The sequence below is a fragment of the Pseudophryne corroboree genome, chromosome 8, assembly GCF_028390025.1.
Source record: "Pseudophryne corroboree isolate aPseCor3 chromosome 8, aPseCor3.hap2, whole genome shotgun sequence".
Classification (NCBI taxonomy): Eukaryota; Metazoa; Chordata; class Amphibia; order Anura; family Myobatrachidae; genus Pseudophryne; species Pseudophryne corroboree.
In genome coordinates this window covers 80,597,099-80,618,702 of record NC_086451.1, presented here as the reverse complement: position 1 = coordinate 80,618,702, position 21,604 = coordinate 80,597,099, and the positions used below count along the sequence as shown (strand labels likewise).

At 45.0% G+C, this 21,604-nt stretch overlaps 1 protein-coding gene across 3 annotated transcripts in view; it reads left to right on the top strand.

Moving 5' to 3' along the window:
* GFI1B (growth factor independent 1B transcriptional repressor) overlaps nucleotides 1-21,604 on the top strand; it is a 95,278-nt gene that overhangs the window by 49,986 nt on the left and 23,688 nt on the right. The window contains exons 1-2 of one of the 3 annotated variants that reach the window (XM_063936748.1): nucleotides 2,565-2,659; nucleotides 8,955-9,069. In XM_063936748.1, coding sequence (XP_063792818.1) covers nucleotides 8,958-9,069 — 112 coding nt within the window. In that variant the 5' untranslated portion in view covers nucleotides 2,565-2,659; nucleotides 8,955-8,957. Of the gene's footprint in view, nucleotides 1-2,564; nucleotides 2,660-5,094; nucleotides 5,228-8,954; nucleotides 9,070-21,604 lie in introns of those variants that run through there. The other 2 variants (XM_063936749.1, XM_063936747.1) reach the window with 2 other exon arrangements.

The window sequence follows — 21,604 nt, the reverse complement described above, 5'->3', positions numbered from 1 at the left end:
CTGGTATCTGTGCTAAACCAGTGCTATCCTGATTACATGGAATGGGATCATCCTGGGAGGATAAATCCTCTGCAGCATTTGACACAGTGTCCCTGGATATAGCTAAAGGTGACCACCAAACACTCCACACACACACACACACACACACACACACACACACACACACACACACACACGTGGGGGCAGTGTTTCCACCCCAAAAAAGGCAAGAGAGACACAGAGATCGGAGCCAACCCACAGTACAGCTCTTTCAGTAAATGGAGACCTCTTACCAGCGCAGACTGTGTCCCTTAATAGGAGACACTGCCGTTTTACAGCCTCCCCTCCTTTCTACAACCCCCTGGTACCGTGTACTGACAGTTGGAGCTGCTGTGGAGGGACCTGTTCTTCCATCCAGCGCTGTCCAGGCAGGAAAATGGCGCTGGAACGGTACTGGATCCGCTCTGAGGAGAATCTCCGCCCCCTTAATGACGCTGTCTTTCCGCTCTTCAGATATTATACTGGCCTGAGGAAAACTTGCTGGCTGAGATCCGCGGACCCCGACAGGCAAGACAGTAGAAAAGGTTGACATGGAAAAGGAAGACAGTAGAAAAGACTGACATGGAAAAGGAAGACAGTAGAAAAGGTTGACATGGAAAAGGAAGACAGTAGATATGACTGACATGGAAAAGGAAGACAGTAGAAAAGATTGACATGGAAAAGGAAGACAGTAGAAAAGACTGACATGGAAAAGGAAGACAATAGAAAATGTTGACATGGAAAAGGAAGACAGTAGAAAAGGTTGACATGGAAAAGGAAGATAGTAGATATGACTGACATGGAAAAGGAAGACAGTAGAAAAGATTGACATGGAAAAGGAAGACAGTAGAAAAGACTGACATGGAAAAGGAAGACAATAGAAAAGGTTGACATGGAAAAGGAAGACAGTAGAAAAGGTTGACATGGAAAAGGAAGATAGTAGATATGACTGACATGGAAAAGGAAGACAGTAGAAAAGATTGACATGGAAAAGGAAGACAGTAGAAAATGTTGACATGGAAAAGGAAGACAGTAGAAAAGGTTGACATGGAAAAGGAAGACAGTAGAGAAGATTGACATGGAAAAGGAAGACAGTAGAAAAGGTTGACAGGTACAAAAGGTCAACAGGATCAAAAGGTCGACACAAAAAAAGGTTGACACAATTTTTTAAAAAAAATTGAGTGTCATTTTTGCCTTTGCCTTTGTCTCTTGACATGGCACAGCACTCTGCTACTGCTGCGCATGGCTCAAGTTATTATTCCCAATCATAGTCCATGTGGATGGTAGATGAAGCAAAAGTTGAAAAATATGTGAAAGCCCCCACAAAAACCTTGTGTCGACCGTGTGTGTCAACCATTGTCTTGTCGACGCTTTGTACCTGTCGAACTTAAGCACTGTCTGCCTTTTAACTGTTGACCCCATTGACTTATTTACCATGTCAACCATAAGGTGTCGACCTATTGACTGTCTATATATACACCCGGATTTTTCGCAACAGTGGTTTGCCTTTAGTGAATCTGGTAGTTTCAAACCGATGGCAAGATTGCAAAAAAATGTTTAGTAAATCTCCTCCATCATGTGTGAATATACCTATATGGGTGTCATGGGATAACAGTTATATGATAATTGGGAGCGTTGGGTGTTATACATAAGTCTCTAGGATGCCCATCTATCAATAAGTACATCTGGGTTCAATATTAGTTGCCAAAATGGCATTGCAGGATGCGATTATACCGGCCAGATGTAAGAAGGAGCATACACCCGCACAGGAGCCCATCCCTGCGATGTGCTCACATCAGTGCCAGGGCTCCTGTGCAAGCGCATTCTACAGACCACGCATTTGCATGGCATTGTCGGGGAGGGTTCCGGAGGAATGAGTTGGACTGAGTTTGGGAAGTAGCTCCCTGAACCCTACAACCAGAAAACTGACTTCTCCCTCAGCCAGAGACCATCACCTGTAACTCTGCCATACAGCAGGATGCATCTTCCACTTTGGCCAGATGAGCCAAGATATTTATCACCCTCTTCAGCTGAGCACCCCTCCCTTAATTGTGCCAGTCTCAAGATGGGCAGGCCAGAGAGAGCTTAAATTACTATATATTCAGCATGAAGATCTCAATACGAGTGAGAAGCAAACAGCTAAAGTGACAAAACAAGCATAATAGTATATAAATATCAAACACAATACAGAAAATGTACTCTAGTAGCTATAAAATAAGTATTTCCAGATATTTAAGTGTTTATTGCATTTCAGAAAAAAAAAACCCCCAGACAATTTCTGCGTGAAAAATACCAAGTCTGCGCCAGCCGGCGATAACGTCCAACTGTAAATACCGACTGTAGAGAAGGTTCTGTTTATCATGTTCACACATTAAGGAGAAGTTGCCTTGCTGGTTGTGTTAAACTCTTGAGCCTGCTGCAGTTTTGATAAGCAAATATTGTCATTGCTGACAGTTTCCCTATTGGCTACAGTACCACCAGATTTTGACACAAGTAATCAGATTGAAAAATCAGGGCGGGGGGGAGAGACACACAGGCTAAATAGAAGGGTGTGTGGACAGCTGTGTTAAACATCAGTGTAATACCAGCAGTCGTAGGAGGAATTCTGCAGCTACAGTATACCTGCATCTAGAACAGCCAGGTACTGTACTGGAAATACTCAGTGCTACTTTGCTCATTATCAGTTCCAACTTTAACAGCTCTGACTTTTTACTAGAAATAAATTTTGGAGCTTACAAAAAAAAAGTATGTATGTGTGTGTGTATATATATGTGTGTGTGTGTGTGTGTGTGTGTGTGTGTGTGTGTGTGTGTGTGTGTGTGTGTGTGTGTATATATATATATATATATATATTTTTTTTTATTTTATTTTATTTTTTTGGTATGTTGTCTAATATATTTTTGTAATTTTTGCCTGTTTATTATGACATATATCTGCAACTGAAGTGAATATTGGCAGTACATATATTTGGAGAAAACTAGTGAGGCATAAAGTTGCCTGGTTTGAAAGTAGCTTATTATAACAGACAAATCACACATATACAGAAACATGTTGGACAATATTTGGATGACAAATACTTATCCATATTTTAATTAGCCACAAAAAAAGTGATTTTTACTATGAATGTGGCCAAATGTCATGTGTTGTAGTGCAATAGATTTGGACAAGGATCTTGAGAACCAGGTCTGTTTTGTATGTATGTTTTTATATAATAGATTCTCTGAAACTGTATGAGGTCACATGATAAATACATGGAGCTTATTTTTAAACTACATTAAATAAAAAAAGAACGGACGAATCATACGAGTAAAATAGTTTATTTGTGCATTTGGAAAACTACTAATACAATCTGAAATATAGAAAAGAGTTTACAAAATATAAAATGTATACTCCACTTCTGCTTCTTGTGGCGTGTGTGTATATATATAATATATATATATATGAAATAGATAGATAGATATGGAATCAGCATACTCCTTACATAACAAATGTTTTAATCCTTCTGTTATAACCTACTTTTACAAAAGTATCTAAAATCAACAAAAATATTTACTTATAATATAAAGCTCTAGGAAATGTATATTGAATAACAATACACACCAGGTGGAATTATTTAATCAACCTTTATTTAATTTAGTAGGTGTATTTACATAAGTTGTGTGGGAATTCCAATAGGAAATCTCTATAGCTCTAGAAGACACATTAGTTTGACAAATATAACTAATTTGATATGTTAATGATGAACAATAAAATACAACTTATGTGATTATTTAAAAGTTCTGGATGTGAGTCAAAAGCTTTAATTACAGTCTATCAAATAGGAATATAAAATCCATAATAATAAGACACAAAATACAAAATTAATTCAAATAGACTCTAACTAATATATATAATATATAAAATCAGTGGGGGCTTTTCTATGAAAAGAGGTACCAGTACTCAGTAGGTGGCGGTACTAACCCCTAAAGTTAAACGTTGATAAAAAAAAAGTTGTAGTAGCTTCCATAATCAGATGCTTATTTTATTTCTGAAATTATTTTGCAGATTTATGTTTTTCTGTTTCTGAAACTAGTTACCACCACTAAAAAGTACTATATAAAATAAAAAAACTTGGTGTAATAATCGTCTAATATATTTGGTACCTATCCAGAAATAATATACTGGATTTTTCTGTTTCTCGTTGCTAAAATATGTAAATTATCTTTCAGTCTTTTTTATGTCCAGTATTTAAAAAATAAAAATAAATAAATACTACATTCTAAGCTGCTAAATCATGTACTTACTATAGAATCCATAATGTATTTAAACAGTCAATGTATGGAGGCTAATACAAGTAATAAGGGTGCTTCTGCAAAGCTGCTGATTCGAAAGTAAATAGAGAATATTTATAAAATACACATATCATAAATAAAAAGCAAAAATTGAAACCACACCTGATATATATATATATATATATACTTTATGTGTGTGTGTGCGTGTGTGTGTGTGTGTGTGTGTGTGTGTGTGTGTGTGTGTGTGTGTGTACAAAACTCTGTGGCCACGTCTATATTGTAGGTCCAATTGTTAATAAAGTGCATATATTGCTCCGTGTGTGTGTGTGTGTATATGTGTGTGTGTGTATATATTTATTTATTATTATTATTATTATTATTATTATATTTTATTTAGCTGGCGCCACAAGGGATTATAAGCTTGTTCCTCCATGACAGTAATAATACGGTTTATATTTGCTGATAGGGCTCATTCGCAGAGCTGGGGGTGGTAGAAGACAGGGATGATGATTAATGATAATGATAAATGATGATGATGATGATGATTATTATTAATGTAGCATACTGCTGATTGTCAGATCGAGGTACTTATGTAATAGCCTGCGAGCTGCATGCGCTGCGGACATTCAGGCAAGCCTGCCCGTATTTTGAAAGCGGCAATCATTTAAAAGGCAAATCTTTGCCGTTGCTTTTAAATGATTGCCGCTTTAAAAATATGGGTAGACTTGCCATAGTATCTGGAGCACGCAGTTCGCATGCTGTTACATAATCACCAGAGAGTGATTATGGTCCCATTTCTGAACATGACTGTGCGGTGATAACAAATATTACTCCAATTGATCGGCGCATTCAGGAACTTCTAGGGGAGACTCAATCAGCGGCGAGGTTCCATTGTAAACGTGCGTGATGTGTGGCTTTGCATATTTCCCGGTATTACGGTAGGTAATTAAGACCACGCTTAATTTTGTTCATGCTTTTATGGGACGCAAACAGAAATATGCAAAGTTCTAGTACACAAATAAGGTTTCGGCACACGCATTCTGGAGTTTGGCCCAGGCAGCTAACGCCATCTAAAGATGATCTATTTTAACGTGTTATTTTTTTACGTAGGGGGTAGCAATAACTCTGAAATTACTGTCTGTTCTGCCTTCTTTGTTAAAAGACTTTTTCCTGCATCATTTTCCAAAGACAAATAAAAGTTTCTCTGGGCAGCCTGCCAGCCCTATGTTTTCACATCAATGCTGGACTGTGTCTGGCTAATACAATACTAAATCCTTGCAGGACAAATGCAAATGTCAAACAAATGAGTTGTCACCTGTACCTGAGGTCTTGTGCCAATTAAGGATGAGTTTTGTCTGCCCCATTGTAAGATTTTGCAGATTTATAGATCGCAACTATAGGATAACATACAGCAGAGGTGGAGATGTACAGGGGCAAACGCAGGATTTCTGGAGGGGGACTTCCAAATGTTTGAATTTATAGTAATTGTTGCCAACCCATGAAGGATGCATAATTAGCATGTAACAAACTATTGTCACCCCCAAACAAAGTGCATTTTATGTAGTACTTCAGGCATATGCAGGCCCAATGATCACAGTAAGCCACCTACCTGATTCTCTCTCTGGCGCAATGATTGATCAGTCAGATACACAGACACACACTGTCGGTCTTCAGACTGTCTGGATTTTGACTGCATCCCCTCCTCCATTACTACCCACAAACGGTCCCTTACTGTCAATCAGTTTGCCAATAAATCCTCTCTATGACTGAGACCACCATGACATTGCGGAACATGCGCATTGCGATCACGGCCGGATCTAGGCCTTGTTGCGCCCAGGGTGAAAAATAGGGGCGTGGCTGCGGAGAAGGGGTGTGGTCCATTATGTCCCCTGTAGCTGTGCCCTCAGCAGTTGTGCCCCCAATACTGTGCCCCCAGTACTGTGCCCCCAGTACTGTGCCCCCTGTACTGTGCCCCCTGTACTGTGCCAACAAAACTGTGCCCCCAATACTGTGCCCCCAGTGGTGCCGATCACCAAAAAATAAATAAACAAATAAATACTCACAATCCCTGCTCCTGCTTCCCGACCGCTGCTGTCCTCCGTCTCCGGCCGCCGGCGCCGCTCCTTGGATTTATGGGAGAGACGTCATGACGTCTCTCCCATAACACAGCACAGACACTAGAGGTCAATTATGACCCCTAGCGTCTATGTGCCGGGCCCACAATGGCATGCGATGCGCGATGCCGTCATCGCGCACCGCACAACACCGCACAGCACCGGACTGCACCGGGAGCACCACCAGTAGCGGATCTTGCCAAGGCAAGGCAAATCCTATGTGTCCGTAGCAAGATCCGCTACTGATTGCGACTTATATGCATACGCAGTGGCAAAAAGTCGCTCCACTGTGTACAGAATCTACATTGTGTCCATCTCTTTAAAGAATGGGTTTGTTGGATCGACCCTATTAAGGTCGACACTCATTAGGTTGACCACTATTGGACGACAGGCAGTAGGTCGACACCCTGAAAAGGTCGACATTGTCGGCAGGTCGACATGGAAAAGGGGTCGACGTGGAAAAAGGTCTACATGATTTTTTTTTTACAATTTTGGGGTGTTGTTTTGTTCGGAAAGTGACCGGGAACCCCAAATAGTGCACCGTGTCCCCTCGCATGGCTCGCTTCGCTCACCATGCTTCGGGTTACTATTCCCAGTCGTAGTCCATGTGGATCGTAAAGTATGAACAAGTTTAAAACAAATGAAAAACAAATTGGAAAAGCTCATATCGACCTTTTCATGTGTCGACCTTTGCCACGTCGACCCAGTGCTCACGTCGACCGTCTCCAGGTGTCGACCTAATGTGTGTCGACCAATAGTGGTCAACCTATTGAGTGTCGACCTAAGTAAGGTTGACCAAAGGACCATATCCCCTCTTTACCATGCCCAGAGCTATACTAGCGATATGCAACCTTATGGCTCTGAATAGCTAATTTATTTGTAAACCACGTTGGAAGATAATTTTTGCTTATTACAGTCCGTTGGATAAACAGGCTCCTAAGTCATGTGATACAGGTGACATCACTGCTCAGCAAATAAATGACATGGGGGGTAATTCAGATCTGATCGTAGATGTGCTAAATTTAGCACATCTACGATCAGTTTCTCAGACATGCGGGGGGACGCCCAGCACAGGGCTAGTCCGCCCCCCCCCCCCCCCATTTGTTTGGCTCTGCCGCCACCTGTACGGCGATGTAGCTCCCTGCCTGCGCAGCTCCTGCGCATTAGCAAGGGGCTACCGGCCGCATCCCGGGTTGCAGCGAGTGCGTGTGTCTTCATGCAGCCACTGCGGCCTGCCCCCTCGACCTGCAATGTCCGGACCGCGCCCCGCCAATGGCGTTCTAACGCCATTGGCACGCCCCCTCCCGCCCTGCGACCACCTCTGCCTATCAATAGACAGAGGTGATCACAACCCTGTGATGCTTTTAGCATCTCACTGGGCTCCCGGCAGCACTGCAAGTATAGCGGTATGGGGCGATACGGCGTACCGGTAAGAAATTCCCAGCCGGTACGCCATGTCGTCCACCATCCTGCCCCTCAATTCTCTGTGATGACCTGTCTCACCTTCTCACTCTCCAGCGGTGGTGGCGGGGTCAATCTCAATAAGGCATCGGTTTGCTAGCCAATCAGAGCTTGCGGACCGGCAGCCACGGCTCCTGATTGACTGCCGGTACGCAAGCTCTGATTGGCTAATGAACCGGCGCCTCATTTGAGATATCAACCGCCTGAGACCTCACCGGACGTCTTGAGCATTGAGGGGCGGGAGAGGCACTGTGCTCTCCTCCCCTCACATAGCAGTAACAGAGGCAGCGGTGAGCAGGGGGGGCACAGTGGGGCAATGTAATGTATATCTGGCACAGTAGTGCAATTTACTGTATATCTGGCACAGTGGGGCAATGTATATCTGGCACAGTGGGGCACTGTATATCTGGCACAGTGGGGCACTGTATATCTGGCACAGTGGGACAATGTACTGTATATCTGGCACAGTGGGGCATTGTATATCTGGCACAGTGGGGCAATGTATATATGGCACAGTGGGGCAATGTGTATCTGTCACTGTGGGGCAATGTGTATCTGGCACAGTGGGGGCATTTGTGTATCTGGCACAGTGGGGGCATTTGTGTATCTGGAACAGTGGGGGCATTTGTGTATCTGGCACTGTGGAGGCATTTGTGTATCTGGCACTGTAGGGGCATTTGTGTATCTGGCACTGTGGGGGCAATGTATATCTGGCACTGTGGGGAAAATGTATATCTGGCACTGTAGGGCAACGTATATATGGCACTATTGAGGTCATATGTGTATCTGGCCCCCCCATATGTGTATCACGCCCCCATTTTCATTGGCCACGCCCCATGTGGCATTTGCCCACGCCCACTAAAGTACCTATAAGACATTTTTTCTACTTGCGCCACTGGCTCCTGGGGTGCCTAAGCGCACTCCGCAAAGGGCTTCAGACTGCGATCCAGTCTGAATTAGGCCCTGGATTTTGTTTTTATTAAGGAATGACATCACTGTTCTCCAAATATAAATGATGATATTACTAGTGGCCAAAGGATGTGTTTGGCTGGAGTTTTCACATACATTCCTGTCACTTGTATTATTTCAGATAATGCCACGTTCCTTTTTGGTAAAGAGTAAGAAGACTCACACTTACCAGCAGCACCGCTACACAGAGGACACGTTGCGGCCTGGAGAAAGTACTCTCACAGCATTGTATCATGGTAAGCTGCAGTCACAGCCTCTGCAACACTTATAAAAGATACAGCTGTAGATTGGGCATTTGTCTGCATAATGTACTGTGGATGCAACGACTGTGTACAAACACGGAAATAAATCTTACAACAATTTCCTCTTCAAGAACATAATGTCCATAATGTGATTTATAAGAAAAAAAGTCCTTAAGTATATTCATCATGACTTCCCTATTTATATTACACGTAACCCTCAAAGAGCTCTGGTCTACACTGAGGCAAGATGGCTGCTACTCCCAGGTGTCCATCTGGTATTGGGCTAATGATTACTTTTGTTTCCGAAATATGCAAATTAACCTTTTGCTTGACAACAAAGGGGGGGGGGGGGGGGGAGTGTATCATGCAGTGAAAGTGGCGAAGTGGAGAAGTTGCCCATAGCAACCAATCAATGTCTGCCTTTCATTGTATGGAATGTCCTTCATAAAAGATGTTTGGTTCTATGGGCAACTTCTCCACTGGTCCATGTTTCCAGCATTTTCTCTGTTTGATACATCTCCCTAAAAAGTACATGAAGCTCTGAGGTAACGTATATTCTCCCAGACTGTATGGAAAGTACATGAAGCTCTGAGGTAACGTATATTCTCCCAGACTGTATGGAAAGTACATGAAGCTCTGAGGTAACGTATATTCTCCCAGACTGTATGGAAAGTACATGAAGCTCTGAGGTAACGTATATTCTCCCAGACTGTATGGAAAGTACATAAAGCTCTGAGGTAACGTATATTCTCCCAGACTGTATGGAAAGTACATGAAGCTCTGAGGTAACGTATATTCTCCCAGACTGTATGGAAAGTACATGAAGCTCTGAGGTAACGTATATTCTCCCAGACTGTATGGAAAGTACATGAAGCTCTGAGGTAACGTATATTCTCCCAGACTGTATGGAAAGTACATGAAGCTCTGAGGTAACGTATATTCTCCCAGACTGTATGGAATTCCAGGGAGCTGTCCCAATACTCGCAGGAGAGTGGACCAGGCTCTGGGCAATCGGCTGGCTTAATGATGGAATTTATGGTGAATCGCGTTAGAGTGTCTGTCACCCCCCCTCCCCGCCCCTCCCCACGCGCCCTGCATAATACCTCCCAACTGGACATCTTCTCCTGGTTCTCTCCCTTGTACAATGATATATATGGCTCCGAGTCTTACTTTCTCATACAGTATGGCTGAGATCATTTTTTTCTACTTGAGCTGCTGATCGTGGAATTAAAAATTCCCACTTTCCAAGATGTTCAAATGATCTGTGATTATGGGGTCTATTTACTAAGCCTTGGATGGAGATAAAGTGGACGGAGATAAAGTACCAACCAATCAGCTGTCATTTTTCAAGCACAGCCTGTGGCATGGCAGTTAGGTGCTGGTTGGCTGGTACTTCATCTCCGTCAACTTTATCTCCACCCAAGGCTTAGTAAATAGACCCCTGAGTACCTGAAATAATCAGCTCACGTCTATAGCTATATATTGCATGCTAATCCCATGGACTTCTGAAAAGCACTGATTAGCCTTAACTATATATCATTTTATTAGAACAGCATTAAATACTGTTCTATGAGGTGTGGTGGTTTTGTGATTCATGAACAGAATGCCGAGTGCCAACAGTTATTCCTAACCCTTCAGGCTCATTCAAATGAAGTTTATTCAAATACACCATTGTGTGTCAGTTTTCTGTCTAATCTGTAAGCAAGCGTAGCTGTTTCCCGGGAACTGGCCTGTCTGTCTGTCCGGATCTCAGTTCTGCAGAAAACATTGTCATGTTGTATAAACAGGATCACGTTTGTCTGTGATTTGGTTGTGCTACGTGATCAAGAACAATGGTCAGCAGCTACAATAAGTACCAAACTGAGCCGGATTAAGGTCTGTGGGGTCCCCTGGGCACAGGGTTGGACTGGCCCTCTGGGGTACAGGGGAAACCACCGGTGGGCCTTACTGCCTGGGGGCCCACACCCTACTCTCGGGATCAGGTTCCAAACTGTGCTGTTAACTAATCTAGTACATTATCATGCATACTGTATATATTTATCTAGGGGACCAACTCATGCAAAATGGTTAGGCAAACCAATGTGGTGACTGGGCACAGCCCCTCTAGAGACTGGCCACACCCCTAAACATGGGCCTCTACCACTGTATTCCCCCGGTGGGCCCTACATGCCACAGTCCGACACTGCCTGGGCAACAAACTTGTGGGGATCCCTATCAATAAAATTACACTGGTCTACAAAAATAAACTTTTTTCTTTTACAAGGACTAAATAAACTGAATCTAAATGTAAGGGTGTGTACACACGGTGAGATAAATCTGTGAGATCTTGACTATATAGTCAAAATCTTATGAAAAGTTAGTGCATATCTCATGGTGCTAGGCAGCTTGCGATACAGATTCGATCCCGATGCTCGCTCCCGTGGGGTCGGTATCGTAAGGCTAGATAGACTGTGCAGGCAAGTCAATCTTGACTATCTAGTGTACAATCTAGTACATAGTATAGTCAAAATTGGAACTTAGTCAAAATCGTACATAGACAAAATCTCAAGCACAGATAGTCAAAATCTGTACAATCTGTGCTATATGGGCTCTGGGGGAGTTCAAGGGAAATCGCATAGTCAAAGTCGAACATAGCAGGGTTCTCACCGTGTGTACACACCCTAAGTTTAATAAATATACATCTCATTCAGGCTAACCTAAACATTTGTAGATGGTGATTTTCAGATATATTTTGCCTTTGGGATGTCTCACTTTATGGTCTAGCCATAGTCAGCCAGCATACAGGAACGCCATTTGCTTGGTACCTCTTTTCCATCGTAGAAATCTGCTGATGGAAACGCTCACCATTCTCATCAAGATTTACTGGGAAGAAGTCTAGGTGGAAGTCCAAGAAGTGATGTTTAAAAGACGTTGCAGCCCATCCCATAGCTTTGCATGAATTCACTAGATCACTCACTTTGGGGGTCATCCAGACCCGGCCGCTGATGCAGCTCGCAGCGCTGTCTGCTTCCATCGGCATTGCGGCTGTGTGGACACACACATTGCGGTCGCATCCCCGATGGAAATGACTGCAATGTGATTGACAATGGTGGGTGTTCACGTGGCGGCAACACGTCGTTGGGGAGGCAGGATGGCCCGATTGGGTGCGGTTCGGGACCGGTTTTGGGGCGAGTGAGTGACGTCCCACACAGCCGCTCCAATTTACAAATGATGACCAACCGCCTGGTAGCACAAGAGGTCAATCTTAGTTCCGATGCATCTGCAATCTAATTGCGGACTCATCGGGAGGCGGTCTCAAACATGCTGGGCGGTTTTGCCCTGTGTTGGGCGACCCTCAGAATGCTGGAAATGGACGCTCTGAATAAGGCCCTATAGCATGATAGTTTCTGCTTTATGATTTCCAAGAAAACAAGAACAGATATTTTTGAATGACAACCAGGCTGCTTCATCCCTCTCCCCCCCCCAGTGGATTTAACAGTTCCTGGAAATGTTCATCATCCATTACTAATCTTATTTGTTTTCAGGTTTGCAACACTTACTTTTGGAATTATCAATTGCTTTTACAAATTGTTTAATCAGTCCTAGTTTAAAATGCAGTGGAGGTAAATACACTTTTTCAGGATCCACTAAAGGGGTATTTAACAAATTTTTCTGCCCAGGAAAAGTGATTCACGGTTAGGCCATTCTTTTCTAATGTAGTGTGTGTGTGAACGACAGACCATAAAGAACACTAAAATCAGAAAAAGAAAATTAACTGTCACAAACACACTGGAAAAATCCTAATCACATTTTTGAATTCAAAATTTAAAACTGCCCTAGAGCCAATATCCAGATTTCTTGTGAAAAAAATCACGACCAGTGTTATCCTAATTTAGGGGCCAATTCAGTAAGGATAGCAGAATTTGCTATCCTTTTGCATGCATGCTGGGGGCCGCCCAGCGCTGGCCAAGGCCGCCCAGCATGCTGACCGGTGCCTCCCCCTGCTACAAGCAGAAATTGCGATCGCCTCGCAATTTCTGCTTAGCAGAAACTAAGGTTGACTCCTGCCGGCGCAGCTCAGCTGCGGCCGCAGAAGTCCCAGCGCCATCTTACCTGTGACGTCATGCAGCCGCTGCGACCGCGCCCCTGTCATGCCCCCATTCACGCCGCACAGCCCACCCTTTCGGGTTGCCCTGCCCCCGCAACGCTCCGTTTCCTCCCTGAAAACAGAGCGTTGCCGCCCCGTGACCGCCTCAGCCTGATTGACAGGCAGAGGCGACGGCATTTTCTGCGGCCCCCCGCAGAAAATGCGGACGCATGCGCAGTAGGTCCCACTGCGCATGCGATCGCGGCCCCCCTGCAAAAATTCTGTCCGGATTGCAATTTGCGATCCGACCTGAATTAGCCCCTTAATACTAATTTAAGATGTAAAATCTATTATTATTATTATTATTATTATTATTATTGACTCAGTCATTCTTTTTATGATATTCATTTACGGTAGGCTGGAGAGGCAGAGGAGCTATTCAAAACTCATATTTACTAATTTGTGCAATGTACACTGCGGCACCACACCAATGTTTTGTCACTCAGACAACTCAAAGGCCCCACTACAGGGGGTAGTTGGGTTCGGGGAACCCGATCAAGCCAAGCCGCCACCTGTTAGCCGGCGCTGCTGAGGTCGCAGCTGTTAAATGGCATCTCACTCATCTCCTTCACCTGGCTCACCATCGCAGCAGACGGCTCTGGGACAGACAATGCTATTTTCTATCTATTATTTTCTATTAGCACAAACACGCTAGTCGGCCCACATACAGTATGCGCATAGACTGCAGAGACCGGCCCAGCAAAGCAATAAGAAAACCCTTACGACTCTGGGCTAGTTTCACCAGCGCAACTGAAGAATTGTTGCCATATAATTGGCCTTATCATTGAATACAGGGGCTTATGATAAATTGCCCCGATAATATTATGTTATGGTCATATACGTGTGCAGGAGTCGACACAGGTGTGCTGCTCTGGGACTTCACCCCTCCACCGGGCAACAGACTAGCTTCTCCGTCTTCTGGGCCACCCAGGTAAGCAGTCTATGTCCTAGGGCGGGGGGGGGGGGGGGGGGGGGAGGTAGTCCATAATGCTGTGTTGGGGGAATCCCAGAGTGTTACCCCGTGTCGGCTCCTGTGGACGCTTATGGTTATGGTATATACTCATCTTTTGACAGAACGTAGGGCACATGCAGCACGAGTTAATGTAAATGTCACTACGAACGCCTGACCTTGTAGACATACATTCGCCCGACTGTGCAAGCTGTGTCCATGCACGCTGTAATACCGATTGGAACATCCGTGTACGCCACCATATATAGCCCTATGGCAGGTGCTGTTTCTCCGTCTGACAATGGCCTCCTATGCCTGTGGCCCTGCATCTAGGAACGCAGATGCTTTCATTAACAGTCCCATAACATGCTCACTGAATGGACCATGTCTGCGTGCACTACTACCCCCTCCCAGTCACTGCCCAGGAACGTCCATCACTTTCCCGCCACATTTCTGATACACTCTCCCCCAACTGCTGCAGCGCTTTTGTGCGCGCACTACAGGTAACATATGCGCCGTCTGGGTTTTCAGAATATTTCACGCATGCGCAGCTGCAAAAAATCGTCCAGCTACGTGAATATCGGCTTTGCGCTCAGACTGCATGCGACTTAGGCCCAAAATGCGATAAAACTGTGGGAGAAATGTGTACCATTGTTCCAATGCAATTACTTGAGGTTTTAGAAATGTCCCCCGTTGTACCTCTGATGAGGTCTGACTTTAACAAAATGGCGGCCATATACATTTTTATTCTTCCAAATAGAGGCAGTAATAGGCAGTAATGGGATGTTGCTGCTAAGACAGTGTAGACCGGGTTCGTTACATCCATTATAAGGATGCACTGCTAGGATGTGTTTTCTCAGCTCAATCAAAGCCGGATTTTAAGACATAACTTGGCTGAGTGTCTATATAAACATTGTGGTTTCCCTTACACATGCACACACTGTGTCAATAGATGGGTTTTGTATTTTGGAAAAATGACATACAAATGGAACGCTTCACTGTAGTTTTAAAGCCGTCCGCATAACCAACATTACACATTATTAAGCCTATTCACCCAAAATGATATACAAACAATGCAGCCTATCAGTTTACTAGGAACTATCAATGTCACTGGGGCACACAAGCTTTGTTAGTGTTGACACAACCAGTTCCTTGTGAAACGATAGGCTGAATAATGGCTTGGCATACAAAATGGCTGCTGTTGTCTTTGTATGCCATAGAGTATTAAGAGAAAGGCACAACTTTTAGATTCTGTATTGGCTGGAGACAGTAACCAATGGAAAGATTATTGCCCAGATTTATCAACCCTCAGAGAGAGATAAATTGCACGGTGATAAAGTGCCAACCAAACATCTCCTAACTGTCATTTTTCAAACACACCCTGTAACATGGCAGTTAGGGGCTGACTGGCTGGTACTTTATCACAGTGATATTTATCATTCTCCAAGGCTTGATAAATCTGGGTCATAGCATATGTCCACACAGACTATATACTTTCATGGGGGTCAGTAATATGGGCTAGACTTGTACAAGGCATCAGGAGATTAGAGAGGCATCCCTTACATCAGGCATGTCCAAACTGCGGCCCTCCAGCTGTTGTGAAACTACATATCCCAGCATGCCCTGACACAGTTTTGCTGTCAGAGAATGCTAAAGCTGTGTCAGGGCATGCTGGGATGTGTAGTTTCACAACAGCTGGAGGGCCGCAGTTTGGACATGTCTGCCTTACATATATACTAGAGAGGCAACCTACCATGAACTTGAATTATCTCTTGAAGGATTCTTGATTTGAATTATATGCTCCTCTCTGCAAACAATTCATGTATTTATATCATCAGACAAATACTTTTACTTCTGTGGTCCTTGACCATGACACAGATACGCTAGTCTCTGCACTGGAGACAACTGTATGCAAATAACAGCCTAGCATTTTAGTTAGATGCAATGAAAATAAACAGTGTTACCTGATTATGTATAAACATAGCTGAAAAGCACATAGGAAGACAGTAGAAGGTTTTTTTTTAGTAAAAAGTTTCAGATGGGCACGTGTAAGTTATTTGAAGGCAGAATAACCCTTAAAGTGCCCCTACTGCAAATGCAATACAAATACTTTTAATCAGGGATGTGCGCCGACCCTGTGTTTTTGCTTTGGGTCTTTATTAACGTTGTTTTTTGGTTTTGACGAAAACGCCCTCACATGCTCTGGTTTTGGTCTCACATGCTCTGGTTTTGGATCTGTATTTTTTTCACGTAGTCTTATATGTACTTGAACAAACGCACTGGGGTACAGCACACACTCATCTCACACTGCATGGAGTCCCAGCGCTTTTATATGTCCTAGATCAAATGCACTGGGGTACAGCACACACAACAATTTGTAGAAAAAAACCCCTATTTATTTTATCTTTTTATACTTTTTTTTTTTTTTAACTTTGTTTGCAAATGCCAACTGACACTGAGGAGTAACACTGCTAGAGCCGGATTTAGACCTCATGGGGCCCTAGGCAAGATACCAGTTTGGGACCCTTTCCCCCTCCCCCATTATTTTCAAATACATTATAGGATTTATTTTCTGAGGTAGGTGGGGAGTGGACAGGATTGCCTTATAATACAGAAAACAATAAAACACATTGGCCTCAATAAGAAACAAATAAAACACAATGACCCCCGACAGGTACACATTATCCTCCACAGGAATAAATAAAACACATTGGCCCCCGACAGAAAAAAAAACAAAAGACTGTATATTATACTAGCTGCTGTGACCTACATATAACACCAGCAAAGGCACCCATCACATTACTTGGCCGTGTATCCTTCACATTACTGTGGTGCTACTTGCAATATAGCAGCAAGGATGCCCATTATTTTACACCGACATGGTTACTAATCAAAAGTTATCATAGAAGGATACTCCTCATGTCAAGGTTGAACTGGCCTACAGGGGTACAGGGGAAACCCTGGTGGGCTGCACTACCTGAGGGGTCCACCTTCTTCTCTAGGGATCAGGTTCCACATTGTGCACTTGAATTATAAATTATACATATGTTACATTATACTGCACAGACCTATGGTGTATGCTCTACAGCACATTACTGTTATTTACCTGTTACAGGAGGCTGGCCTCATCCTTAAGCATGGGCACCCGTACACGGTATTCCCCGGTGGGCCCTTCACGCCCCACTCTGACACTGCATCATGTTCATTTTGATAGCTTTAGTTTTGGGGTAACGCGGGAAAGCAGATACAAGGGTGGGGCAGTGGTGCAAGTACAAAATTTTTTTTAGTGGTACTGTGTGCACACGCCGAAGGGTGTGGCCACATGCCACATGGAGTGTGGCCAATGAAAATAGGCGCGTGATACATATATGGGGGGCCAGATACACATATGACCCCAATAACACAGTACCAGATACACATATACACCTAATTGTGCCAGATACACATATGCCCCCAATAGTGGAGTGCCAGATACACATATGCCCCCAGTAATACAGTGCCAGATACACATATGCCCCCACAGTACCAGAGACACATATGCTCCCAGTGCCAGATATGTCCCCATAGTGCCAGATACACATATGCCCCCACAGTGCCAGATACACATATGCTCCCAGTGCCAGATATGCCCCCCCAGTGCCAGGTACATATGCCCCCCCCCCCCCCAACCTGCTCACTGCTGCTGTGCTGTGTGTGAGACCGGGATGTAGAGCACTGCAAGCGCCTATCCTGTGTCCCTCAGTACTCATCGCAGACCAGCAACCAATCAGGGGCCGCAGCTCCGATTAGCTCACAAACCGGTGCCTCATTTGAGAGACACCCTGCTGCCGCCGTTGACCGGATGAGCACTGAGGGACACAGGAGAGGCGCGTGCTGCGCTCTCCTTCCCGGCATCACACACAGCACAGCAGCTGGCAGTTTCTTACCGGTACACATTACTGCCACGTACCGCCATACTTGGGGGGGTAGGGGGGATGGGGGTTGGAAAAAGCTCCACATGCTCATTCCGTGGGAAACAGACACTGTACTCACAGGCAAAGAGGGAAACAAGGTCGGTGACTATATATAAGGTGTGAGGAGACTTTATTTACCTGACGACGTCCAGCTGTGTTATCGCACTGTGTCATGATGTCATTCGGTGGTCACACAGTGTTCCTCTGGAAACATTAATACTGGTCTGAGCCCCATTACTGAGCCTCTGTAAAATATTCAAGTAGAAGCTAGCCTTTGTGATGGATCCTAGGCAGGCACCTAGGTTGCCGTGTGGGAAATCCGGGCCCAGATGTGAAACTAGGGTCTTCGGTGCCCAGGGCAAAATGAAGAATGGCTCCCCCCTCACGCAGACACAAATACAAAGCACCCTATGTGCGCGCACTGAAAGCACACTGCGAAAAAGTGGGTGTTGCCACACTCAGGAAAGGGCGTATCCATTGAAAATGGGCCGTGCAAACAGGACACCCCACCTGTCTCTCTGGGAACATTTGTTTCCATTGCATGTGCACCTTACCTATATGATGGTTTCTCACAATGTTGTACATCTCAAGAAATGCATCCTCCCTGGGAAGACAGCGTCTTCAGTCGGTATTCACTATACATGTAAGTCACATCGTCCAGAAGATGCCTGTTTGTGTAGGAATATTAACAAGGTCATTATCATACAATAGCGGTACAACCAGACTTGTACCCCCCATATAATCTCCTGACCCCTGCATCTCTCAGCCATACCATCTCCTGCCTGCATCTCTCAGCCACACCATCACCTCCCCCTGCATGTCTGAGCACACCATCACCTCCCCACCGCGTTGCTTCTCAGCACACCATTATCTCCCCACCGTATCATCGCTCAGCACACCATAATCTCCCCCCTACGTCTCTCTGCCACACCATCTCCCCCTGCATCTCTCAGCACACCATCTTTCCCCTGTATCTCTCAGCACACCATCACCTCCCCACCGCATCATCTCTCAGCACATCATCATCTCCCCCCTGCATCTCTCCGCCATACCATCTCTCCCCTGCGTCTCTCAGCCACCACCATCTTCCCATGCATGTCTCAGCCACACCATCATTGCCCCATTGCATCTCTCAGCCACACCATTATCTCCCCCTACATCTCTCAGCACGTCATCATTTCCCCACCGCATTACCTTTCAGCACACCATCATCTCTCCCGTGTCTCTCAGCCACACCATCTCCCCCCTGCATAGTTTCTCAGCCACGCCATCATCTCCAGCCCTTTATTCTATGTCTCTCTCCCCCCTTCAGTCTTTAGGTCCGTACACACTATGAGATACGCTCCATGAGCGATATCGCATAGGGTTTCCCCTCCCCTCCTGGGCTGCCAACATAGTGCATACACACTGTACGTTATTGCAAGCGCATGTATGCAGTTTTGGACGATAAGTCCAAATTTAGCTGCATGCACAGCCGACAGAGGGGGACGATAATGATGTGCTGTATTACACATTGTTCATCGTCCATAGCATACACACTGGGCGAAATCACAAACAATATCGCTCAAAAGGCAGAAAATGAGCAATATTGTGTGTGATATCGCCTAGTGTGTACAGATCCTTAGTCTCATCCCCCCTTCATTCTGTCTCTTTGTCGTCATCCCCTTCATTCTATGTCTCACTGTGTCTCTTCCCCCACATTCATTGTCTCCCCTCCCAACCAACACAAACTGTATCTCCCCTGTGTCTCTTCTTTCTGCATTTATTCTGTCTCAATTGTGTCAATCCCCCCACCCCCATTCAATCTACAGTATGCGTCAAGGCAGTCCCCCCCTCCCCTTTGAATTACTCTTCATTCTCCACCATCCCATTTCCCCCATTGTCTGTGTGTCCTCCATGGCGCCAGGGCAAGCACCCTACTCGCCCCGCCCTTGTTACGCCACTGCCCGGGCCTGCACACTACTTATATTTCTGTGAACACAGTAGGGTATGGCCTTCGGTGTCACAGTACAGCACCACAGTGTGACAGACTGATCAGACTAGTAATAATTCCTGCACTATAAAAAATAATAAACAATGATTTGCTATCTGCCTGTACTGTGAATCTAGCTCAGCCAATATTAACAGTCAGGGGACTGGAGTGGACAAATACAGTAGTTCTGGTCAGCTCAGCCACTGGACTGGATGGACACAGTACAGCAGAAGCCACAGGAGAGGATGGACACAGCAGCCACTGGACTGGATGGACACAGCATAGCAGAAGCCATAGGAGAGGATGGACACAGCAGCCACTGGACTGGATGGACACAGTACAGCAGAAGCCACAGGAGAGGATGGACACAGCAGCCACTGGACTGGATGGACACAGTACAGCAGAAGCCACAGGAGAGGATGGACACAGCAGCCACTGGACTGGATGGACACAGCATAGCAGAAGCCATAGGAGAGGATGGACACAGCAGCCACTGGACTGGATGGACACAGTACAGCAGAAGCCACAGGAGAGGATGGACACAGCAGCCACTGGACTGGATGGACACAGCATAGCAGAAGCCACAGGAGAGGATGGATAGAGCAGCCACTTGAGTGTATGGACACAGCACAGCAGCCACTGGACACAGCACAGCCACCTGAGTGGATGAACACGGGAGTGGGTGGACACAGTAGCAGTCACCGGACACAGCACAGCAGCATGGACTGAAGTTAGTATGAAATGGTGCCTGAATCACCACAGAAGGGACTTTTATACAGAGTACAAAACCCATGAGTGGGGAAACCAGAACCGCCACTCGGATTCACTTGAATCTCGGAATTTTGGGTGGGCTCATTTCTCAGAGAACCGGGGCCCACTCATTATGATAGAAACACACTATTAGCACATTAATTTTGCCATTTTACCACCATTTTGATAAATAATAAAATCACTTATGCACAACTATTTTGGCATTATATTACTCAGAATAAACCGTATGACCTGCAGATCTAAATAGATATCTGTATATGTAAATAGGCAAACAAGATAGAAGTTTGGGGTTTATTAATATTAACCTCTTGATCGCTCTTTCTACCTTGTAAGTATGAATGTCTACGGCCATGTTTATTTCTTTAAACCTAAACCTAGCTACGAGTTAAACATCTATTGTTGTGTGTTTTTAAATGAAAATATGTCTGTTACAAATACAGAGTTTTGCTTTAAAATAATAATATTCTAAGGCTCGGCTGTGGTTTGTGACAGTGCCCAGGGGTGTCCCCGACTACGGGTCTAAGCTAGTGATGAGCGGGTTCGGTTCCTCGGAATCCGAACCCCCCCGAACTTCACCCATTTTACACGGTTCCGAGGCAGACTCGGATCCTCCCACCTTGCTCGGTTAACCCGAGCGCGCCCGAACGTCATCATCCCGCTGTCGGATTCTCGCGATATTCGTATTCTATATAAGGAGCCGCGCGTCGCCGCCATTTTCACTCGTGCAATGGAGATGATAGGGAGAGGACGTGCAGCGT